This window comes from Lissotriton helveticus, chromosome 11, assembly GCF_964261635.1.
Source record: "Lissotriton helveticus chromosome 11, aLisHel1.1, whole genome shotgun sequence".
NCBI classification, from domain to species: Eukaryota; Metazoa; Chordata; class Amphibia; order Caudata; family Salamandridae; genus Lissotriton; species Lissotriton helveticus.
The window spans coordinates 808,951,098-808,977,432 of record NC_136072.1 but is presented as its reverse complement, the minus strand read 5'-3'; the positions used below and the strand labels follow the sequence as shown (position 1 = coordinate 808,977,432).

The 26,335-nt window shown below is 43.6% G+C and overlaps 1 protein-coding gene across 1 annotated transcript in view; it reads right to left on the bottom strand.

The window, feature by feature from the left end:
• Positions 1–26,335, bottom strand: part of LOC144792012 (pulmonary surfactant-associated protein B-like) — a 93,136-nt gene that overhangs the window by 725 nt on the left and 66,076 nt on the right. Inside the window, exons 6-10 of the mRNA XM_078666874.1 lie at positions 17,650–17,739; positions 17,087–17,270; positions 3,523–3,683; positions 1,986–2,066; positions 388–495 (exon numbers count right to left, since the gene is read on the bottom strand). Of these exons, the coding sequence (XP_078523000.1) occupies positions 388–495; positions 1,986–2,066; positions 3,523–3,683; positions 17,087–17,270; positions 17,650–17,739 (624 nt within the window). The remainder of the gene's footprint in view (positions 1–387; positions 496–1,985; positions 2,067–3,522; positions 3,684–17,086; positions 17,271–17,649; positions 17,740–26,335) is intronic.

Below are 26,335 nucleotides of genomic sequence, written 5' to 3'. Positions count from 1 at the left end.
AGTGTTTATTTCACCAAGTGCATAAGCTCCCCCACAAAGACACACTGACCAGCCTCACTAGGCCCACAGACCGTGACTCCCGATGCTCTCTGTCTCAATGGAGGGCAGGCTTTGTAGCTCACAGAGCTCCTCAGGTGTGTCCTTTTCATGTGTAACTCGTACCTCTGTATGCATACAGTCTGTCCCAAGAGCATATTCTCACTGCCAGCCTCCGCCTGGCTCACAGGTTTTCCAGGCACACAGGCTCCTCCAAGCCTGCAGAATCTGCAGCCCCTCTTGTTCCCCTACAGATTCTCTGAACTTGTACGGTAGGACTTCCCCAAGAAGAACGGCTTCCAGAAGAATTCTGGGTTAGAAGCTTCTTTTTCTCGTCATGCCACTTCTTACCTTGCACTCAATGGCGTTGGCCATGCTCAGGCACCAGTATGCTGGTCCAAGGTCACAGCCTTGCAGCCTTGTCTGGTCTTCTTCCACTGTGGCACAGACCCCGATCTCCTGAAGAGTAAAACCCAGAAAAGATCAGCAAATTTGCCCCTTTCACAAACCGACTATTCACTAGGATTTGCCCTTAGAGGTGTGATGACTAGTTTATATCTGGTGGGGTCGCGACCCCCCGTCACATCAGACTGCTCAGCGGGACTTTCAGAGGCATCAGCCTGACATGTGCCCGACTCTCCTGGCCCAACTGGCCTCTGAATCTCATGATGTCTTTGAAGGCCAGTCTGCAGCGGATACATAAATCGAAAGGGCTGGCCGTGAACCTAGAGGTGACTCTACCCAGTATGGATAATAATTGCTACTTAGTGAAGAGTAGAAATGAAGTACAAACACTAAGGAGCTATAGCTGGTAACGTAGCTAAGGCACATATGCAGTAGTCCACAGGGTACCCAAATGCATGGAATAGACCAATAGGTAGTGACAAACACATAGTACCCTGGTGAAGATTGGAGCGGTTCATGGGGGATGGAGGAGGCCCAGATATATGCAAGTCACACAGACCGAATCCGTATGGTATGCAAGAGGAGCCCAAGCGTGGGTTCGACAGTTAGCAGGACAAACACCAAGGCAAACTGACCACAAATACCATAAAGGTGGTACCCATGATTGTGGAGGGATAATTCAAAAGTGGACTCATGCAATGAGCATATCAGCAATCGCATACAAGAAGGACGGGCAATTGACATGTGATACCCAGATGCAATCATCAGAAGCCTTAGCAGAAATGGTATGCAAAATGGTGCCCAGGTGTTGGTGGGATATATGGGCTAAAATAACCCCTGCCAATGCAACACAGTCCGAATCAGCAACCCTTTCCTTTAATGCCTGTGAAGAGCACTAAAGTTGGTAGCCCACGGCAGTCACCAAGGCAGCAGACCCAGTGAGTGTAGCAATCCCCGCTAGTGCCTGTTAAGACGCCCGAAGTAGGTAGACCACTAGGGTTCTGTGACTGCACAGACCTACCATGGTTCTCCAAATGCTGCATAAATTGCAACCCAATAAAGATCCTTTAGTTTAAAAATAAATGGTTATTCACAGAGAGGGACGCCTGGCAAAATCATCATAGCAATCTAGGCAGCAGGATTCAGAATAAATTCTCTTCTGCACCGTTTACGGCCGCCCAGGTCATGTGACCACACCTACTACTCAGAAACCTTGCAAAGCTCCCAAAATGTCGACCCACTTATGGTCAAACCTTAGTAGGTAACTCGGCCTCGGGCTGAATGTAGGAATGAGGATGAATTTCAACTGTGCCAGTCTTTGACACATATCCTATTAATGCTGACATATCCCTATCATAAATGCATAGCATGTGCGCCTGTTTAGGTGCATGAGACTAGCTATGGTCCCAGAAGTAGCAACACTAGGTAAAATAGCCATTATTTTTGTTTTCAGTGATTTATTTTATTCATGCTTTGGTGGTAGCCCTAGGTTTGTGTCTGTAAGTTATTCCAGTTTTAGTGGTGGAAAAGAAAGACTGTCGTACCTGGCAGGGGGTCTTGTGGTCCCACTGTTTACTAAGAACAGCAAAGAGTTCCTGTTGGTGGTGCGGTATGAACTGCTGACACTGAAAATAAATAAAAGACAGTAGAAAAACATGACTTACTTCAAAGGTGATGTGTAATTAACACCTGCTGGGAGGGAACTAAAACAGACACTGGCGGCGAACCCAGTTACTGTTTTTCTACTTACACCTGCTGCCCAGGGCTGGAATCACAGCTAAATAAAACACTGCACCTGCGGAGGGCTAATGAAGCACTACTTTAGCAGTGACACCTGCTACCCACTTCTGGGATTGACTCTGTTCCTCATACAGTGACGCCTGTTAGCTAGGACTAAGACTGCAAGTAGACTAACAGCACAGCTCAGGGAAAACGGTCGGAACAATGCGAGCAGAGCCACTTGTGTCGCAACAACGCAAACTCTACCACGCTTGCCTTAACCATGCATATGCCTGAACCATGATATGTGAAGTTAAGGCATTGTGCGGTCTAGGTCTAGCTGCTGGAAAGGGCAGAGGCAGGAAGGATCAGGAGAGGATGCAGTGAGGTAAATGGGGCTGGGGTGGGTTTTGGGGGCGGGTAGTTTTCAGGGCTGGGGGTGTTGAGGACGTTTTTAGGGCTGGGGTGGAGGTAGTTTTTAGGGCTCAGGGTGGGCCGGGGTAGGTTTAATGGTTCGGGAGGGGGGGGGCGGTGGTTGAGGCAGTGTTTAGGGCTTGGGGAAGCTTTTAGGGCAGGGGGTCGGTCATAAGCTATTAGGGCTTATGAGGAGGGTGGGGTAGTGTTTAGGGCTGGGGGTCAGGTAGTTTTTAGGGGTCAGGGTAGTTAGGGCTGGGGTCGTTTTTAGGGCTCGAGGGGGTCGGGGTAGTTTTGAGGGCTTGGGGGTCAGGGAAGCTTTTAGGGCTTAAGGCGGGGTGGGTAGTTTTTAGGGCTTGGGGTGTGGGTAGTTTTTTGGGCTTCTGGGGAGGGCGGTGTCGTTTTTAGGGCTTGGGGGAAGGGAAGTTTTTAGGGCTCGGGGTGATTGGTTTTCAGGAGGGAGTGAATAGTTTTAGGTCTCAGGAAAGGGGGCAGGGGTTAGGGTGTAACACTTACCTGGCAAGTCGCAACCACGGGTATGTCTTGCCATACATGCCTTTACAACGCATATTTCCTTGTAAAGGCATATGCGTGGGTCAGACTTGGGTGGTTAAGACCGCGTGGAACCTGCATGCGCGGTTCCGTCACGCAACCCGGCTGAGGAATAAGAGCCACTTACTGCTGGTCATAACCTGTAGTGCTGCTGAAGTAGCAGTAATCTGCTATTTAATGGCAAGATGTCACAATGTGTGAACTTGACGTTTTATAAATAAATGCTATGCTATGAAGGGTAATGTGCAAGAACATCTGAGTCACCTCCTGACCAAGGCTGCTTGTGGGGTTTCTGGCAGGGGAGACCGTTATCTTTACAGTGACACCTGCTGGCCAGGCTTCAGAGCAGATGACAGGTGCACGCAATGAGGTCATGGTGTAAGGGTGGACACGCACCTCGTGCCAGTCCAAATTGTGGCTGATGCAGGCTTTGGTGAGGGCCTGTTCCATTTGCAGCCCTGTGATATTTTGTTGGAATGATGATTTCAGAAGAGCAGTGACAGCCAGGCAGGTTTCACATCTGAGATCCCTTCCAGGCACTGGAATCAAATGAACGTCTGGGAAAGACAAAACACACCAGTGTGAACCTAGGACACGCCCTGCACACAAAGACTACCTGGAAACAAACATGTTCCTCAGGCGGCCTATCTGCTAGGAAGAATTCTTTACATATGTGCTCAATTTTGTAGCGTATTTATTCTTGCAAGTGGAGTAAAATCACAATGTTTTACAGGCATTCTTATCACACTTCACTGTTGAATACAAATCCAGATTGCACAATATTTGACCAAGCCCAGAGCAGGTTAATTCAAGCATTATACCTCTCAGGAAGCATTGAATCTTAAACAAGCTCTTCAAATCCGAAATGTCTTGCCTCTATAGTGCAAGTGCCAAACTTTTATGAGTGTCAATATTCTATTTAAAGTGTTTAAAAAAAAGTTACAGAAAAAAGTTTCAAAATACTGGAGAAAAAGCAAACGCCTATTTTATGGTATCTCAAAACTGTACATTGAATTCAATATTCTCATTCTTTGTAAAGGGCGTGGTTTATGTTTCAAGGACTTTTCACTCCGGAAACTCTGAACATAATTTTTAAAAGAATAAGGAAGTGTGAAAATGTAAAGGGAAATGCTTTCAAAGGCCTATTTTTACTATCCACAGTATTCTGTCATTTGATCCTCTGTAGTAGCCAAGGGAGCAGATTAATTGGCCTCCAATAGAAAACCCTAAGAGTTCACAAGAGCCTTTTTGTCCAAAAGATATTGCTTTCATACATTATGTGGAATGCAGAAAATAAAACAAAAAGAAACCCTTAAAGTCTGCTCTTCCGCCATACACTAGCAAAAAGATTCCTGTTGTATTGCTTTTACAGAGAAGCTGAACGGGATAGTGAGAAATACAGTGAGGGGGTGGGTATTTGAGGGATGAAGCATTACACGAGGGAGAGCTAGAAAACACATGCACTTGCTTGGATTGCTGAGTGAAAAAAGGTAGTTACCCAACTATGAGCAGTGGAAGGATATAAGTCAGCCAATCAAAGGGTTCGTAAGGTGGCTATACTACAATTGAGGGAGAAACACACGAAGAGAAAGGCAAGCCAATGAATAAGAAGCAAGTAAATCAAAGTGACAAAGCAAACTGATGGAAGCAGTGGGTGGGGAGTGTGCCCCACTGCAAGCTCGCATTAGGTTTTTCTCATCAAGGCAGCTTGCACTGTCTGGTAGGGGAGTCCTAAAAAAACACGAGTTTCAGTACACACAAGGCTACTTCAGTTTGACTTCCCACCTTATTTCCACGCCAACTACTAGTGATGAAAATGGTGTAAAGGCGATTAGAAGAGCTTAAAAATGTGTGAGAACTAGCACAAATGTCTGAATACCTTCTGTGTCTGGGAAGATTGCTATTCTAGCTTCTACCCTAGGATTAGGAAATATCATTCCACTGGTTTATGCAAATTAGTCTAGTATTTTCTGGATGTGCGGATGTTATATTGAAGAATGCAATGAATGGGTTGCATGGTCATATAGAACATTGGCACCAATTGCTTTCTCCTTATTAGATGTGCACACAGACCTAGTTGAGTTTTGACATATTCTGGGAGTAGGAGGATATGCTCCTGACCTATTCGTGAATTTTCATCAGTAGATTACTATTTTCCATTGGAGGTAAAGCTTGCAGAATTGGGGTCCGTTATATCGGACTCCTTTGCTCCTCTTCTTACTATTTGAATGATCCCTTAAGCAGGTAGAGTCAAGAGGATGGTTTGTGAGTGAAAAGATGTTAGATGATTAGGGCCATATGTATCATCATACCGTTTTGCGAATTCCAAATAGCGATTTTTAAGGAATCGCTATTTAGAATTCGCAAAACGGTATGTATGTACAAAATCGCTTTTTTATAGCGATTCCTTACCATTCCTAATTTGCGATTAGCAAATTGCTAATCGCAAATTACTCATTCATTTCTATGGGCCAGGAGGCCCATAGGAATGAAGGGGCAATTTGCAATTAGCAATTTGCTAATCGCAAATTAGGAATTTTTTCAAGGGTGCAGGGGTGTCTCAAGAACACCCTGCTGCACCCCTGAAAATGACATTTGGGGGCATATGGCGCACATACATGCCCTAAGGGCATGTATGAGCGTCATATGGCACGTTTTTTTCTGAAAAAAGCTTTTTTAAAAGAATTCGCAACTTACCACCAACTAGAAGTTGGTGGTAATTTGCGAATCCTTATGGGCGTTTTTTGAATATTTTTTCTTTGATACATTGCATTTAAGGAATCGCAAAATTTGTGATTCCTTAAGTGCAATCGCAAAATAAGGAATAGCAAATATTGCGATTCCTTATTTTGCTGCGAAATTGTTTCATACATACCATTTTGCTAATCAGCATTCGCAAAGGCCTTTGCGAATGCTAATTAGCTTGATACATATGGCCCTAAGTGTCTTCACACTCACATTGTAGGGGAAATGGATCAGTGGATGCAGAGCACACAACACCCCTTAACGTGTACCTGACAAGGCAACGGGGCTTCTATTTTCCTTGCATTAAAGACTAGGGCACTGTTGCAACACCTGTTTTCTTGGATTTGGCTACATTACTGGATCAAGCTCGGTTTTCAATTTGTTGTAATGACTCCAAATTGCGAAAAACCAAACTGCTATTGCAATTAAAGCAGTGGTAGGTCCCTACTTCCTAGCTTATGATGCAGGCTTTTGTGTGCCACGTCCCGAGTGGATACTGAAAAGTGTTTTCTCCTGAAGTAGCACTTTCATACTACCATCATAACAAAACCTACCATTTTGCATTAGGAACTTTCTGAAATAAGAAGCTCTGAATGTGTAATGCTTTTATAATGCAGGCAAGGTAGACCTAGTAAATTCTCGGCATATGTAGGCAGTGGGTGCATTCCTCTGAAGACGCATCAATTCTACCTTGGCTCTGCTTGGAAGACTGAAATCTTTGACGATGAATCCCTGTCGTAGTGTAGACTGCTAATATGCACTAGAAAACACTCCAGCCATTAGTAGCGTCCACCACCTTGTAGCCTGGGTGAGGACAGATATAATGAAAACATGATCAAACTTCCTAAAGGTAGCTATTTGATCCCAATAGAATCAGAGGGTCATTGAGACATTTAGGTTGTGAAGCCGAGGAAACATGAGATCCCAGTTAAAAGACTAGAAGATTAATTTATTGATGAAGACCGAGGAACCCAAAAAAATGAACCTCATTAAAAGCAGACTGCACCTCAATCAGCAGATTGCATACATTGTTACATGTGAGAATAGACTCGTGTTGACCATAATAGTGGTAACATCGTACAAGGAGAGTAACATACTGCCCTATATTTTTGCATGTTTTCGCAAGGTGCCACAGGCTTTGTAGACCAATTTCCGAGTTTCTGCCTGAATTCCATGCCCCCCCTGGTCCATTTGCTTAACTGGCGGGTGAGGGTCGCTCTGCACTTCGCCAATAGAGCACCACTTCTCTATTAGTGTTAAGTAATCCATTAGCAACAAAGGAACACGCATAGCGCGCATGCCACCCCAATTGCGCAATACCCCCGGTGGAATCCAGGTCTATGTCACATCCAGTAATGTTATCTAGGACTGAACATATTTGTGCCAGTAAATGCCACAACAAGGCAGGTCTATATCATGTAAAGAAAATCTCCTTTCGGCTACTGCAGTTGGATTTGCGTGCTCTACCCACAGGCCATAGCCTTGCTGGTGGATAATAATACCTGGGATGGTATTTGAATTGTATCAAACGCAAGTCAGATAATATAGCCTGCTTCCACTGTGCCATTTTTGTCCGGGCCAGTCATCGTCCTCACTCAATCTGTCTGTGACCAGATTTGCTTCAAGTGGGTGATATGAAAGGGAATGTCAGAACTGAAGGACGTAGAACTACTGAACCTTAAGCAATGCTAATTGTCCCATGAGGGTTTCATGCAACCTGATGTGATCCTGGGACCGTAAGTCTGTGATACTTTGTGAATGAAACCTTTTGGGCCGGACCCTCCCAAAAAACATTTGAGATCATGGATTGCAGCTCTTTGAAAAAACTGGGAGCATGTACGGGTAGTTTCTGTCTGGAGGACCAGGTTGTGGTCTCTGATGGAAGAAGTGGGCGATTAAGATGTGCAGTGTTGCCCCAGGTGGTGGACTCGTGGTTAAGGCTCTATGAGCCTCTTAATGTGAAAGCAGGGAGAAAACTGGACCCCTGGGAGTTTGGCGTTCAGCCTGTGCTCAAGGAACTAGACCAGTTCTTCCCCCTTCGCTTCCTCCAGAAAACGGACAAACCTAAGATCGTTGCGCTGAAATCTCCTTCATGCCCCCTCACTCGCATAAAGCTTCAAGTTCGTAGTTTTCAGTTTTTATATGGTGAAGCAGAGGTCCTATGCCTCATCTTCTAAAGCTGATATTCACCCCTCTGCCCCTGATACTTGATCAACAATATTCCTTATGCATTTTGGAGAAGGGCAATGTCACTTCCAACCTCACCTATTTTTGTTTCCTGGACCTGTCTGGTGGTGCCTTTTGCCTGAAAGGATAACTTCCGTGTGATACTCCATTAAGACTGATATCCGGTGCGGAGGGTGATGCTGTGGATCTAGAATTAAGTGGAAGAAGTTTGGAAAAATGTTCACATTTAGTTATCATTGGGTCTCTGTGACCTGGTCATGATGGTAAGGTGGTCACGGCCACAAGCAGGCATACCGTAGCACAGGTTGCAATCGCAGCCATCCTCCAGCCAAAGGGGGCAGGGAACAGGATGCCCCAATAGAATCTGCAAGTCCTCCACAGCTCACACGGTCTAAGTCTCAAAATGGCTTGCCAGGCTAGCCTATCCAGGTGGCACAAGCAGCCTGGACAGGTGGACATTTGAGAAGTTGTCTCTCTTATATGAAAAGTCAAACCTTTGACGCCAACTCACCAGCAGGGCCTGGTCAGCAGATCCACAAGAAAACGCAGTTCTGAATGTGCCCGGCAGGATCCATCTCCCCTTCCACCAATGCAGGGCAGGCACGTCTCCTACCAAGGGCCCCCGTGCAGCCAAGGCGATCCCAGTGAGCCAACACCCGAGGTCCTTTGCCTCAATCACAGGGCACACACCTGCCACCCACTACCCATAGTGTAGAGCAGCCCAGCCTCCTTCGCCAGCCTGACCCCACGGCAACAGACAGAATGGCCCAGAGCTGAACCAGAGGATCATCCCAATTGGTTCTGCCATCTCCTGGGACCAACCTGGACCCAGGCATGCTACCACAGAGGCCTTTCGGCAGAGGATCAAGCAATGCCCCTTCTGGGCTGCGGGATTCTAGCTGCTGCAGAAACAAATCAGGCAGGATGGGAATTGACACAAAAGGAGTAGCTTTCTGTACCGTGCAGTGCTTATGCGAGCTGAAGTCAAGGATTTTTAAGGAATTTGGGGCCATTCATGCGATATCGCTAAGAAGCATCTGCCATTATGCACACTCTGCTACGCACTGAAAAAGAAACATTTCCCAGTTAGGTCAATTGAACAAGATCCCATGGGCTATAAATGAAAAAGCCAGTAGGAGTGTCTTATCTGTCTACTTTTTCAAGGGGAAACTGCCTCCAGGCCAGTCAGCAGTGCTTACAGGATTCCATGACATATCGGAGTCCTTCCAATTAGTCGTGAATATTAAGACTTCATTAAAGGAGGCAATTCAAGTTTATGCTCAAGAGCCTCACCTTGTGCACACTAACGCAAGTATTCATCTTTGACAAGCCCAGAGAAGTATATACTGTTTTTCAGGAACTAGAATCCCGTGTTGAGCTAATGGAGATTACAGAATCATTCTCCTATTTTCAGAAGATGAGGAAGGTCCAGAAATCTGTGGCTGGAGTTTATATAAGTGTCCAGAAAACAAACGTCTTGGACAGAATTGGGCCATTACTAACTTCTGCAAGTTGTTGGTAATCTTGCCTATTTGTAGAGTTTTGTGAATATGGACCAGTCCATGTGAACAGCATCCCTAGGGAATTCTCGTCATTTCACAACCTGAGGGCATTGGTTGTTATCCATTGTTGCAAATGGATCGATCAGAGAAATACCTAGCAGCTGAAGATTGACCGCAGAATTGACTGATCTTACTCAGGATGGCTGCTTTGATAAGACAGTTTCTTTCCTGCTGAAGCACTGCTGGAAAGATGCTGTTCAAAATCCCCTATTCGATGGGCTGAACAGGCAGTTGGCACAGACGGGGAGTGCAAATATAACACGACTGCTGTCTTATCTGGGAGGGCTAAGGCAACATTCGCAACAATCGTGAAAGAAATACCTTCTATCCAGAAAGATAATCCTTACCTCCATGTTATTCCTGTGGCGCGTTAGGTGCTGGCCTGATAGCCGGTGGGGATGGTTCATGCTGTAGCAGCGATCCTTACATCTGGTGGGAAATCAGTTATTAATTGTATTACTTCAGAAAATGTGATTCCTAAAGCTACCATAAGGGACTTCCGTATTTCATTTTAATTCACAATTATCGTGGCTTGGGGCACTCTTAGCTAGTTTTAAGGATGGTCCGGATGGGGTTTCACGGTTCTCATTTTTAGACAACATTTGTGCAGGAGGTTATGAAAGTCAGAAACCTTTGACTGTCCTGACATGAAGTGGCCAGGTGGTTGTTCCAGTGTTTGGGCTCTATGTTCCCTGCAACTTTTACCAATTACAGCATTTTTCTGTCAAAATACATCTACTACTAAATAACTAAATAAATGCTCAATGAGTCTATGAACGATGATATATGTCCCTAGTCCAGTTTCTTTCAATATCAATTTTGACCTAATTAATGGCATTGTGTTACTTTCCACCGAAAAAGTTAGTCAAATTTGCTAAGTGTTTTCCATGAGTTAATTACATTTACTGAAAAAGTTTCCCATCCCGCATGCACAACTTGGTATTAATTTGCAGGATTGACATTGTATTGCCTGCCTGGATGCTGTTTGTGTGTGGCATGTGGGTATTTCTTGTTTGTAAGTGATAACAAGAGGAGTTGTAATGAGTTTTTCATTGGCAGTACCGGACAATCACAGGACAGGACCAGACCACATGCGTCCAGAGAGGAACAATGGAACAGTTAGCTTGGAGAATCGTACCAGCTCATTGAAGCTGGAGGGGGCGGGAGAGTGAGTCCAAATAGATTAGGTGAGGATAATTACACTGGATCACCCTGAAGTGCATAGAGATAGCAAGTTCCTGGGGGGGCATCCTAGCCTCCCTCCTTTCTGTTTATTCCAGGTCGCCGACCCACGCAGCCCACCTCTGTTTTAATCTGGAGAACTGGTCCGAGGTGTTGATGATCAGGGATTGGTAAACTTGTGAAATGGTGCCCTTGTGAGCTGACCGGGCAGTAGCTTGGCCTTGAGAGGGTTAAAGTAAGCAATGTCTGTAGTGCGGGTGGATGTTAGCTGTAAGTGCATGTTATACATGTAGGTATTTATGGAACTGGTTATGGGGAAGTTGATACTGCTTTTGAGTCTCTTGGAACTTCTGTATGTGGTTGCTCGACCTGGTGACTCCAAATTGGGCGAGTCCTTTCTTGTCACATTTTGTGAACTCCTCCAATCTTGCAATGTGGTGTAGCTACGTCAGCCTGCGATCCCAACCCATGAGGTTGAGTGCCACATTCCAGTTCAGGAAGTTCACCTGAGTGGATCTCTGGGAAGGATTGAGGAATTGGGGCTTCACATAAATTCCCATTATTTTAACTAGTCCCAGCACGGCCAGCTCTGCGCGGTAGGCTGGGTGGTCCCATTCCTGATTGAGCCAGTCCATAATAACGATCCCCTGTGAGGCCATAAAGTAAAATTGCATGTCCCCCTTTCCCAGTCCTCCGTCATGTGGGGACTGCAAACAGAAAAGAAAAGCAATCTGGGGCCGGCTACCCACAGATGGTGGAAATAAGGTTTTTAAACCGCTGGCTAGATATTGAGAGAGGAAAATGTAATATGCAGAGGATGCAAGGCTGTATCATCATTTTGAAGAGGGCCACCTGATCCAGGTCCTGGAGTGGGAAGCGCGCCTGTTTCTGAAGATCTTTTTTCATTTAGGTGAGGTGTCAAATTGAGGCTCATTGTGAGCTCTGGGAGCAAAGAAAAATATTGGAAGGTTAAGCGATGTATTGGGATTGTGGAATGCTAGAAGCAGACACTCGAGTCATCTCTGATCGGGACCAGCAGAATTTTGTTTTATTCACTCTCATACCGTGGCATCCTCATATATGTCAAGTAGTTCCAGACAACGAGGGCCTGAGGTCTGTAGTTAGAAAGAGCAAAACATTGTCTGTGTATTGCACAAGTCTATCCTCGGGCCATCATCTCACGATCACCCCTGCATTTGGGCGTCTCAGCATATGAGCCGTGCCTGGGGTTCAATTGCTAGGGTGAAAAGGAGAAGGGAGAGAGGGCAGCCTTGCCAGGTGCCTCTGCGCATAGAGAATGGGGAGGAGAGTGAACCATTTATTTGAACTTGTGGAGATGGTTGCGAGTATAAAAGCTTGGAGTGCTTGCTAGAGTAAACCCCTAGCCTGGCTCATTCTAGGACACTGCTCAGGAAAGACCAATCAATCATGTCAAAGGCCTTCTCATAGTCTATTAGGAGCAGGACAGAGGGATGGGGAAGGCAATACTTTTAGGAGAGGGCCATTTGGACTTTATTAATGCAGTGTTGGGTGCTGCAAGCAGGCATGAAGCCACATTGTTTGGGGTGGATGAAAAGGGACAAAGTCTATCGCAGCCCAGGTGGCCATGACCATGGCAAACACCTTCATCTCAGAATTGTTAAGGGAAATGGGTCTATGTGAGAGGCATCTGTCCAATGGTTGAGCAGTTATCTGGATAACCACAATTGTGGTTGTGTCGAGCTGAGGGTGGAGGCACCCTTGCTGCTGCTTCAGTTTACAGGGCAAGCAGGCGGGGGGACGTATTGCAGGATTTCTGATATTACTCGACGGAGAACCCATCCAGGCCCAGTGTTTTGCTTGGGGACATATCTGATAGCACTACTTCTATTTTGTTGACTGTGATTGGCTGGTCAAGTTCTCGAGCAATATGCTGGGGGATCGAGGGAAGCTGGATCTCAGCCAGCAATGGGTGTGCCACTTCTCGTGGGGGCCTTGGTCTGGGTTCATATCAGTCCCGGTAGTGGTCAGCAAATACTTTGCACTATGTTCGAAGTGCGAACCTTAATCCAACCTTTGGCATCCATAGGCCAGGGTACAACTCTGGAAGCAACCTCTCTGGTGACCAGCTGATAGAGGAGCTTTCCTGATTTAGCACCATGTTCATACACCCGTTGCATTGATTCCCTCCAATATTGCCGAGCCTCCTCCAGTGAGATTGGTCTCACTGAGGCTCTCACTACCACTAGTCAGTGGGCAAGATCAACTGATGTCTTTTTCAAAGCTTGACGCTCAAAGGCGATGATTTAGGCCTCTAAGGTCGTAATTTGCTTGAGTTTTTCTTTCCCTGTGCTCATTCTCTGATTGTGGGCTTCCTGGCCACCCATTGTCTTGTGGGCAGCTGAGGTGTGAGTTTGTGGAATCTGGATCGGCATCCCATCCCTGGGGAGCCAGTTGAGTCATCTTTGGACTAGGGACAGTGTTGAAATCCCCCACTATGATCGTAGTATCCACCGGGAGTTTCATTAGGTTAGATGTCCCATATGTCAACGTACGAGAGAGAATCTGCTTTGGTACATAAACTGATAAAAAGTATGTTTTGCTTAACTTCAAGCGGACTCTTTACCCACAATCCATCTGCAATAGGAGTCTGTGTATGTATTTGTCACTTCAAGGGGAATGGCTCTAAGGAGTAGATTAGCTACACCGCGGGTTCCTTGAGAAAACCCAGAGTGATAAACTCTGCCATACTCATATTGTTGAAGGAAAGGGCATTGCTCACCCACCAGGTGGGTTTCTTGCAGCAGGAGAACAGCAGGCTGCAATCGTTAGCATAGCGAAGTATGGCAGATCGTTTAATGCAGTCTAGCGTGTCATTCACATTCCAAGACATATTCTTAAAGTCTCTCATGGGGTGCTGTGAATCTGACAGTATGAAACTAGGGCAGGGGATATGTGTTGAGGTTCTGGTGTTATAGCGGTGGTTTGGTCTGTGTGGGACTGTGATTGATGAAGCAGTGCGTACGGTTGTGGTTTCTGTAACCTGTGGAAGGTGCAACTGTACAAATGTTAACTAACATTACCCCCAACCAACCCAATTTTCCCCCTCCTCGTACTTCTACCCTTGAAGCATCTGTCAGCCAAAAACTAATTACAACAAACCACAAGCAAAGCTCTAAAACTAAAGCATAAGATGGGGACCTCCTCCATAGCAGGATATGATGCCAAGCACTTAAACAGATTTCCTAATGTATTTAGGCTAGCACTATTCCCCTTGGGAAATGATTTGTCAATTGTCGCCAGGGCCAGGTCTTTGGCTTGTCAGGCCTGGGATCCTCTCTTTTAAGGGGCTTCACAGTTTACATTCCATGAGTGTGGAGGGTGGTGTCTGTGGGGCAGAAGCTGCATAGCCAAGGCCCATGGATGACTGGAGGGTGGGCTAGGACGATGGCTTGGTGGTGTGGGAGGCATGTATGTGTTAGCCCACTCACCACAGCCCTGACAAGCACAAGGCTGCGTTTGCTGCCCCACGCAGTCACAACACGCCCCTCCTTGTGGCTTAGGTGCCTCCGAGCAGCTTTCCCTGGCCTCTAGCACCACCGCAGCCGACGCAGTGATTAGCAGGCTGCCATTTTGACAAACATGGCTAGTTTGCGTAGATTTGTTAACTATGCATTCCATTTATAAGATGGAATTCAGGAAAAATGCTTAGATAAAGCAACTTTACATGCTAAAAAGCATATAACCAATTCACATAAGTGAACTTTGAAAATATCAGGCAAGAGGTGATGATTTTGGGGTCCCACCTAACCTAGGGGAGGACCAAGCAGATGCCTTGAACACAAAGAGCATATCATGCTGAACGATTCAGTGGTGGGCCCATCCTCTTAAGACCACCCCAAGTACAGTTATGGCAAAAATACAATCCCGAGCAAAGGTCCTGCAAAGCATTATGGGACAAGATTAGCAGTGGGCAGTTAATATTATAGTATCCAATATCAAAATAATTCTACAAAGAGCTGCAGTTCAACTAGTCGTTACTAGGTGTCCCTCATGAGTCCAATGCAAAAGCATTTAAATTATTACACCAAGCTGCAGTTCAACTAGTCGTTGCTAGGTGTCCCTCAAGTCAAATGCTTTTGCATTTGACTCGTGAGGGACACCTAGTAACGACTAGTGGAACTGCAGCTTGATGTAATCATTTCAATGCTTTTGCATTTGACTCGTGAGGGCCACCTAGTAACGACTAGTTTGACTGCCATCTTGGTTGCCTTCCCTTGAATGACCTTTTTAATCACATTTTATTTAAAACCCATGATTCTTAATAATAGCTCGTTTTTTGCCATACTTTTTTTTCATCAGCCAAACTAGTACATCAAAAACAATTTCTTGCAAGTGTATGTGTTTGTCTCCACTTCTCGCTCTGACATTTTCAATGGGTCTGCATGTTCGACAGAAAATCAATGTTTCTTACTAAATATCTCTTGTGGATTCTTTATTCATCTCTTTTGAAAAGGGCTTCACAAACTCCCCGCTTAATGTCCAACATATGACCTGGAACTTTGTAGTTGAATAATGCAAATCTTAACAGCAAGATACAAGCTATCCCTTTGCTACTGAAGTAAAATATCACACAAGTTAAGTACAATATTACAGTTGCACTGTTGACAATCAAATAATCAAAGATTAGTTCTGCAGTGATTTTGAACTAGGTGTGTCTGAGCTATAAAATCAAAAGGTATCCTCAAATCATAATAAACTAGTTTATTTCAGACTAATTGATGCAAATAAGGGTATACTATACTATTTTGGTTGGCCTGTACAACAGGTAGAATATAGGTTAGCTGCAGACAATCTCCTGTAGCCGACTTGGTGTTGCTCATTGGAAAACCTCAGTGGTAACTCTGTTCTTTTAGATTAATGATACAGAGGCTGACTTAATGTAATTAAAATAAAGTTTGCCATGTTAACTACTTTACTTGTGCTAGCAGATGCAATCAAATAAAATATGGATTAGTTCCAGTATTGTAGGTAAAAGCTTGCAATTGATCTACAATAGCAATTAAGTGATTTGAAATTATTTAAGTTAACTGGATCCAGTTAAAATAAAACATTGACTTAGTGAAAATGTTATAAGCTAGACTCTCAGAGCTGAATTGAAATGGAAATTGGGCTAGACCTAAACAATGAATCAAGCTCATAGGCGCATCAGAGTAGCACAAGTTAATGGATAGAAATCCCCTCACAGTAATTCATTTAACTTCAAATATTGGAGGGTTTATATGTGAATGACAGAACTAAATGTATTCATTTGAATATTAGAACAAACCTGTATCACCAAACACAGGCTTGCAATATCGGATGTAGTCTACTGCAGTTAAACTTAAATAATAGAGTATTAGAGCTAGGACACTGCCATTGAAAAATAAAATCAAGAAAGGCTATCTCCTTTTAGTTGAAATAAAAGAGCAAGCTCTTAACTTAACCCACTGACTCCAATTCTGATGGTAAATATTGTCTCGTATATTAGTGTTTAGGCAGCATGAATGACTGGATGGCAATGCTTGACTCAGTCTGGACCACTGGTTATTGCTCTGGTTGCCCTTCTTTCAATTTTGTGTAGCTTATCTCTACCATTAGAGATTCTGACCATTCACAAGCAAACCAGTCTTGTTCTTGCTGTAAAAGGGCAGTCCTTCCTGGGCGACTTTCCCTCTGAATGGAAAAATCAGAAACGCCAGATATATGTCCGGACTGTGCTTAATTGGTGACATACAACTCACGTCCTTATTTCACAGATTGATTTGTTTAAGATTGGAGCTTCTCTGTACCAGAAGATATGAGGCAAATAATGATGGAATGGAATGCACACCGAATAATACCAGAGTTTCAGACTGATTGGGGCAATTTATGATGCAACTTTTATACTGTTCAATCCAAGCACATGACCTCAATATTATTAGAGAATCCAAGCATGAGAAGGAAATATTCCCTTTGGAGGTGTTTTATCAGTTTTAACTGACAACCAGAAACCCTACATAAAAAAGAAGAAAAAAGAGTGCACACCAAGCGAGTGGACCATCATCTTTGAGATAAATCAGTGTACTACCACACTGGACCTACTCCACTGCAGGGAATGCCAGTGGAAGCCAATCACGGGGCCTCTTCACTGCAAGAAAAGACATTGGAAATCTAGCATGGAGCCATTCTTTTGTACTATATACTAACAGCGAAACACCTGAGTAGACATATGAGGGTCATTAGATTGCAATGCTATTCGATATTTTAAAATGACGCAGTCTGACCTGGGCTGCTGGTTTCTTCCATAGCACACATGTCCACAAGTCCACAGATGAGCCGAGGTCCCAGTTTCCCCAGAATGAAGTCGATAATTATAATGGTGTACTTCTCCACCGTGCATTGGCACACTCCGGCAACTTTTGCTGGCAGCAGTAGGCAGAGCTGTGAGGCTGACTTGGCAAGAGCAGCCTGTGGGATTAGAAGATCAAATCAAAGAGGGAGCACTTCAGATGCACAGGACAGACAGAGGTTTTCAATGAGAGGTGTTTCCATCAATAACAGTGTTCTAATTGAAATGTTGTCTGAGAGGATGGACATACTATGCCCAAATTTTGGTATTGGAAATATTCTTAAAGTAGGAATTATGTAGCTAGGAAGGGACATGCTAGAACTTTGGAGAGTTGTTTTCATCAGGGAAACAATATTATTTTTTCCAGTTAGTGTTCTCACATGAAGATTTATTCCACAGCAAGATACTCAATGGGTAAGAAAAACAAAAGTGGAGCAATATTCTTTTTGTGAATGCATCAGGCACATGATCTGCAGTGACTGTGTAGTATCACATCACCTTGGGAATAGCAGACTCCAGGCGTCCAATGAAAGAGCGGCATATCCAGCAAAGGGGCATTGGCATAGAAAATTCCGCCTCTGGTCCTTCCTAATGGAAAGACAAAAAAATGTTTTAGAAACCACCTCTCTTTTACCCCAGCCTTGTCTTCCCTAGTCCTACTGGTCGTCTACCTGAGTCATCCTTTATGCAAACCTTTTGAAACCTGGCAAGCAAGATATTTTCAGATCCTGAATAAAGGGCACTCTTGACTTATGGTGAGTTCCTTAAGGGCCCTCGAACATTCCACTTCTGGTACTTGAAAACAAAGATCAACAATTTATGGTATTTAAAAAAATTATAATTTCATCGCTTTGCTTCTTCACCAGCCTTCTAATGGGTTGAAGTTTCCCTGACATTTAAGGTACTTAGAAAGGATACCCACAAAAAATGAGTTCTATTTTACTCTAGTGTTTCTAAATGCTTATGGTCCGCGTTCCATTTTAAATCCCGTGTTGGGGAAAGCACACTGTATTATGGGAAAGGGATAACCTCAGAGTACTTTAGCACCACAACAGCAGCCCTCTGTTTTATCTGTTTCTTCTTTTACCCTCTGAATACTGAGAGAAGCTAAGAAGGTACTAAGCAATCACTGGGATGAAGAGAGTAAGGGGTGAGGGGTATGGCCATCATATGGGGATTGCAGGAGGACTAATTGTACCTTTGTGCTACAGAGACCAGATCCAACGGAGAACGTTTAGATATGGGATTTTTTCCCCCTCAATTTAGAAAAAATCTTACCACTTAAATTCATGTCTGTAGGAGCCGTGCTCCAGAGCTGGATTGCAAATCTCCTGACTGATCGATCTCTAGATGCACTGGCGTAACAAAACTTGAGGGGGCACACCTGCAAGGCATGTGGAGGGAACCCTTCCAGACTTTAGGGGCTCTCTGACCAGAGTAGTGTGCTGAGAGGGCCCCCTGGAGCTTAGGGCCCCCCGCACCTCGGGGGGGCCTGTGTTATGCCGTTGTCTAGATGCAGTGAGATTAAGTCTGCATGGAAAGCAGTTTGCCTAAGCTATAGCGGAGGGAGATTTTCTGAGTCCAGGGGAAGCTGCTGCATTTTGCATGATGTCCAGTTAACTGGAGTGCCAGAATTATGACGAGGATTATAAGCAGGGCCAAAATAGCGATGTTAATCCACCAAGGAGTTTGTTGCTCCTCGACTGGACCTGGTTGACTAAAAGTTCGAAGCAAACTGTAAACTACATTACACTTTACAATGAAAACGAGACACTAATTTAAAATAAAACCATGAAGATTCTGATCATTATGGAAAGCAAAATTATATGATTAGGAGGTTATCTGTTAAACTATTGCATGATGATCAGAATCAAATGCAAATTATAGAATAGCAGAACCAAATATAGTTCAGCTCTAACGAATTAAGACAGATTCATAAATCAGACGTCAGACCAACATAGAGACTCCTTCTAAAAGTCAAGAAAGAGTAAGCCCAGCACCCATGGAATTGGGCTTCTTTTAAAATGCAAAAATGATACTGTGATCTGAGAGGAACTTGGCAGCATTTCTAGCAACCCAAGAAAATTTTTCTTTGCTTTCTAATACTGCCGCTCTCTACTGATGAAGGGCTTAACCCAGAAACATGTGTATAGAGATATACAGCACTGTCTGCACCAACTTTGGTGAAAAACTCCAGCTAATTTTGAAGTAAACATGAACTGTTTACTGCATTTACCAGGATGCAAAGGGGCAAACTGTGCTGGGATGTGAAGCACTGTACCCCCAAACCTCATTCCGTAGAATCATCAGTCTGTACCTGGGAAAGCGACATTAATCTCGAGCCATCCTTTACAAGATTACTGGTGCACGAATTGTCTGTGTGCAGTGAGACAGAAATTAAAAGATGACTGTGTGCTGAAAGATGGCTGCAAGCATTTTGAATTTGAGGCATACATTTACTAATGTTCAGATAAGCACATTTCCCTCAACGTAATGTCTTCATTTAAACTACAGGTTATTTTATTATCATGTTAATGCTCCTACACGTATGAATATAAAACCCTACAAGAAATATCCCACTTTCTGCTGCACAATTTGCTGATTTAAACAAAACAAAAAATGTGTTTCTATTTTAAATTGGTAAAACAACACTAACGCAGATATTCCAGAGGTGGTTTGGAGCTTTGGCAGACACTTTTCAAAGTTTAACTGGGCACTATTTATATTTTGATTGCTATATTTAAGTTTTAAAATTGTACTAAAGAGGTACATTTTGACCAGACAGTATTAATAGCTCCAACTGATGAACTGACCAATGGATACTGTCTGCCCCATTGGATTAATTCTGACATATTTAGATGGAATTCAAACATGTTGTAATTGTAATAACGATTCATTTGATGTCATGAAAATACTTGGCTTCTTTATTCGTGCAGATTCATGTTACACCACAGGAAGTGTTCTAAAATATGCAGTTATTTAAATATGGCACTCACGGTACAGAGAAAGGCACACACATTTGCTTTTCTCTTAGCGGGACGTTTGTTAAACATATTAAATGTAAAATACTATTCTGCCAGGCTGTATCTTGAAAACGAGCTTCTAGATGTCATAATATCGACAGAGAGTACAAATAAAACTGAAGACTAGGTTTAAATCTTAACTGGGTTATTCAAAATGAGAGCCAAAGGTTTTATTAGGAGAATTGTGCACAAGTAGGCTTGTTTTCTGCTGACACTTTCAGTAGGATTTGTTGAAGGGAAAAGCTTTTTTCGTAAGAAACCTTTGCATTTTGCAGAATCTATGTCCCTTTTTAATCGATGTCACATAATTTGACCTTTTTATGAACACTTTACTGCCATTTCTCAAGGTTGAAAGGCATTCAAATTACATCAGTTACATTAGAGTGCATTATTAATACAAGATGTTCAATACAACAGTATTTTTATCTACAATTTCAAGCAAACTACTTTTGTGCCAGCTTATTTCGTTAATGTTTTGTACATATACTGTTTGCATTCTGCCCCTATCCATTTCTACTTTATTTACCAACATTCAATCTTCCCATATTTTGGAGTGTTTCTGGGGCAGCTTTTTGATTTGTATATGGGGATCTCCAAGATCATGCAGGGCTCCAAACCTCGCTGCAACACCTCTGTCTCTGGAGGTTCATTGTTCCATTAGTTCCTGTCTATTTCTCTTTTCGATTTAAGAAGACCAACTCAAAGAAAGGACATTTTATATGCATTGGTGTCTAGGTGAGATGATGCCTAGACTCACTCACAAAGCCCTGCATACAGGCAAACCAGAATATCTGGCCAACAAGCTCAAAAAGGCCGGTCAGTCAAGGAACCTCAGAAGCTCCAACACGCTCCTACTCATTCCTCTGCAAATCCCAGAAACACAAAACATCCAGCAAATCCTTTGCGGGCAATGCTCCCAAGATATGGAACGCCATCCCCCCACATATCAGAACGACCGCCTCCTTCCCGAAATTCAAGATGTTACTCAAAGCCCTCTTCCTTGAGCGCTCTGGATAGTATTCTGATCTCCACGTTTGACTTTGAAAGCCCATTCTCTCTGCGTTCCCAGAGCCGGATGACTTGCTTTTGACTCTTGCCCTGTTTTGCGCTCCTGTTACTATTGGAAAGTCTTTCTCTTCACCCATGTGCTCCCTACCCTGTTCTCCTTCCTCACTGTCTTTCTGATGCCTATTTGTACGTGTTGTGAAGCGCTCTGATACCCTCGGGTCCAGCTAGCGCTATACAAAACTTTAATAAATAAATACAAAAAATGTGTACAATAGGGTACACTAGGGGTCATCTTCCGTCTCCCACTGCTATTCCTCCCACAGGGTATGGTACGGTCCTTTCCAAAAGAGCCTAAGCTTGCGGCATAGCCATATAGTATGTAGAAAGTTTCCATGTTGGTCAGCAAATCGCAGGCACTTATTGGATTGTGTCTGCTCAAAGTGCCATAGTTTACGTATGGTGAGATATGTGTGCTGTAGGTATTTGAGATGAATCACCCGGAATCTTGTCACTAAGGCCACTTCTTTTGGAATCATCTTACCTCTTATTTATTTATAAAGTTTTATATAACGCGAACAAGATCCCGAAGGATATCGGAGAGCTTTACAAAAGGATGGAAGGAAGGTAATAAATGCAATAACGGCCTTGCCCTCCTCATTCGAGAGAGACCCCACAGCTCTTTCCCATGCCTGCTTAAGTTTGTCAAACATGTTAGGGGTATGAAACACTAGTGAGCGACAAAGTAAGAATATTTTATGTTTCCCCCATGTCTCCTTCAGGAGTTTAGGTTTCAGTGGATTAAAGTCTGCAAGCTCCTTCAATTCCTTAATGTAAGAGGTAGAAAGAATGTTGGAGACATCAAAAGAACTGGTGTTTATGCACCATATACTTGGCTTGTAAATCACTGAAGGAGCAAAGGATATTGCTAGACATCACGTCTCCCAGTTTCAGTGATGCCTATGATGCCACACCCATGGAAGTCCTACTAAGCATGTACTTGGCCTATCCGTAGATGCACTTCTTACATTAGCAGGTTTTGCCACCGCAATGATTGCCATAATTTTATTATAGTACCTATTGCAAGCGGGAAGCAAGTATTATTTTTTCCCTGTGTATAACAAATGTATTAGATGTGTAACTGTAAACCCCATCATCCACTTCTCAGTCCGGATCTGCCTGTGGGTCATTGAGCCTTCATTAACAACTATCAGGTGTTACGCTCGGTAGTATGAGTGATATACACTGTCCTAATCCCACCAAAAATAGTAGCTTCAAACTTTTTGTGAGGACCATTGCTTTCCCCATTCCACAGAAATGTAATGAATCAGGAAGTTAAAGCAAGTGAAAAAATGGTGCAGGACCATGTCTGGGTTATTTTGAAGTTGGTATTGGAGATGCTGCAATGTGCCATCTTGATGATTTTGGCTATACTCATCAATGATAGGCGAAGGAAAGAAGAGAGGTAATTTAATAATCTATCTATTTGGTGCTGCATATGTATGTGGCAGGCTTGGTATTTCTCATTTTATGATCAATATCCCCAAATCTTTGAATTCATCATTAGCTATTTTGTGCTCTCTGGTGCACTAGCGATCGGAGTCCGTGGTGCCTATTAGTTATATGGCAGATTTGGGTAGGATAACCTCAAGCCTGGAAAATGCTCCCAAAATCCTAAGATTCTGTACCCCTGTAGGTCCTAATCACCTAGGGTGTAAGAGGTAGATAAGCAGGTCACCTGCATATAGCGACATAGCGATATAGGGGATGATGCTTACTGCGAACAGTAGGGGGACAGCCCTGCCCTATATTGTAAATGTGTCAGATAATGCATTGCCTCTCCTGACCATAGCTTTAAAATGTGTGTAGAGAAGGTATGTATAGCCCTGTAACGTGGATCCAATGTTCATCTTCTCTAATAATTCAAATGCATGGTCCTTCCCCTAAATCAAACTCCTTCTCAAAGTTGACCAGCAGGTGGTCCAATAGGCTGTCCAGATGGTTAGATAAAGGCTAAGAAATTATGAGGGGGCAGCGCTGGCCTTCCTTTAGCCTTGAAGCAAAGCGCCAACCTTTTGGCATTCCGAAAAAGTCTGAAAACTTGGCGCTTCTCGAGTTAGATCCGAGAGTATATTCCCAGGGAGTTACCACTTTTAGCGCCAGGACACCGGTTGGTATTAGTGCGCTCTATAAATGGAATAAATAAATAAATAAATGAAGGCATTTTACGTTCTATTTGGTAACAGACCTAAAGCTGCACTGGTGTGAGTCGCCCAGGGATCTGATCATATCCAGTTGGTTGAATGCCCAGAGCTTTTGCTATTATCTTGGTGAATTCCTGATGGAGATGGGGAGTTCAGAGGAGCATACCTCAGGTGGCCTGTCAGGTTTATGTATTGATGTGACATTGACAGTGCGCAATTCTAGCAGCAGTACTCCGATATCTAGTGATGCCCCAAGCATGGCTTCCAGTGATTGCAGAGCCTTTGATGAAATGCGTTTAAAAGATCAGCATCAAAGCTTTTTGGGCCGGGTGCCTTCCTGCTCTAGAGTTGGCTCAAGGCCATTTAGAACTCTTCATTTGTGGTCTCTTCCTCCAAGTGATCTTGTTCATTGTTTGTACTGCATTGTTTCGGGAGGTCACAGGTTAACAACTTCAGATCCACTGGTTGAGTCTGTCATGTGTGTTTAGTGTTTGTTAGTAGTTTGTAAAGGTTTGCACAATACTGTGATTGCCCCCAACATTTTGTCCAGTGGTGTCCTGTATATGGCTAAACTGTCTTGTGCTGTCATTGCCTTGGCACAGCAGTTTACTTGGTTGCTGCCCTACAGGTATACACAATTTTAGGAAGCAGCCTATGTTCTTTCCTCCTCTAACAGGTTTTGTGTCAAGGTTGTCGTATCGAATTGAGTGTTTCAGAGGATTTCTTGATCTGGACCATCAGAGATTGGGACTCCAGTTCTACCAGGAGAGTCTCCTGATTGGATGCCCATTTCTCCCGTCATCAGGTATATCCAGTTCAGTTTCTAGAATCTCGGGGCCATATGTATGAAAGTTTGGTTTTGCAATTCTTAAATAGTGATTTTTTGGGAATGACTATCTGAGAATCAGAAAACGCTATGTATGTAGGATTTGCAAATAATTTTGCGAATCCTACATATTCCTTAATTGCGAATTGCAAATGGTGATTCACAATTAAGGAATACCTCACCATTCATTCCTATGAGACTAGAGGCTCATAGGAATGAATGGGAAGACATTCTCAATTTGCAATTCTCAATTAGAGAATCGCAGATTGAGAATGCAATTTCAAGGGTGCCAGCGTGTCAAAAGGACACCCTGTTGCATCCCTGAAATGTGCATGTGTGCACATGTGGCACCACTAATGCCCCGAGGACATGTATGTGCGTTACATGGCACTTTGAAAAATGCAAAAAAAGTGCATTTTTCAGAGAAATCGCAAATTACCACCAACTTGAAGTTGGTGGCAATTTGCGATTCCTTAAGCCAAAATTGTACTTTTTCGATGCCTCTTAAATTGCATTTAAGGAATCACAATATTTGCGATTCCTTAAATGTAACTGCAAAATAAGGAATCGCAAATTTTGCGATTCCTTAATATTGCGATGCAAAAATGTCTCATACAACACGTTTAGCGGTTTTGTATTCGCAAACGCTGCTTTTTTGCCATTTGCAGCATTTGCGACTACAAAATTGTTTCATACATATGCCCCAAAGTCTCTAATGAATGCCCTAGTAGCCTCCCATTGCAACTCAGGAGATTTTACGGAACTGTGGGTTCATGTGAAATAGAGTTCCTTTTCAGTCGCAATGTAAGTTCTAGTCTGCGTTCATCAGCCCCCATGCGCTGAGGCGTCAACCCTACCTCCGTGTTCTACATCCCTGTTCCAGAGGTAATTCACAGGTAAGTGGTCGGACAGCCCATTGACCAATATCTGCACCTGTTGGACTGTGCCATGATCTGCACTTGGCCTGAAGAAGTAATCTAGTCTGGAGAATGTTTTTTGTGCCTGTAAATAATACATGAATGTGCTTTACATTGTGTGTGAATGTAGTCAGACGTCGCTGGTCCAGGGAGTCCAAGAATCTAGCAAAACCGCTACATCCCTGTTGAGCGTGTTCACTCACGGCCGGTCTGCCCAGAGTCCAATCTAGTATCCCATTGAGGTCACCTCTCTGAACAAGACCCCCCTCACAGGAGTTGACAGGAGCAGACACCCCTCACATGAGTGTGGAGCTCAGCAGAGGTGGTTTATACACATATATACATATAGGTCCCCTGTGTAAAGTCCCTCGGGTCACAGCATAATACCCCTGTAGATCACATCATGTGTTTAGTGTTTTAAAAGGCAGACCGTTTTTTATGAGTATAACACACCGTTCTGATTCTCTCGTAAACCCCATATGTACTATTTCAGAGAAGCCCTGCTAGAAAGGGGCAGTGTGTTCCTATAAGGCGTCTTTCCGGTAATAGACGTACATCTGATTAATATCTTTTGACGGTCTTGAGGATTGTTTCTCCATTATTCTCTTTGAGCTGGCAGTTTATGTTCTAACTAAGATTATGTATTGCTCTGGGCTGGGCATCTTCACATTTATTTTCTTGATTTATAATTTAGTCAGCCTTCCACATAATTTGGTCCACATAAATCTAATGGCACAGACCAGTTGCAGATGGCTGACTGGACCTTTGCGTCTAAGTTCCAGCAGTGAAACATTTTTGCAAATCTGCCCGGAAGTGGACATGATCACTGGAGACCTGTCTTGGAGCTCTGGGACAAATTGGTAAACAAGAATACGATCTTTTTCTATTTTTTAAATATGATCGTGAAAAAAACTTAACCTGCTGAAACTCAGCCTCTGTTTTGACTAGAGACCTCTTGGAAGTCTCTTTAAGAATTTTCTTCTGTTAACCAGGTACTCCTGTATAAGCTTGTCTGTGTTTCTGTCACCTAAATTCTGCGTGATTGACCTTCAGCTATATGGCTTGGTGGCTCTGAAATTAACTGCCACCTTTTTTTTTTAAAACTCTTTATTCGTGACTGTGACAGTTAATACACATTGCATTTAGTCATAGTACATCAGTCTTTTCCGTTTTCTATAACTCAACCTTGGCATATTAATTTTCGTATCA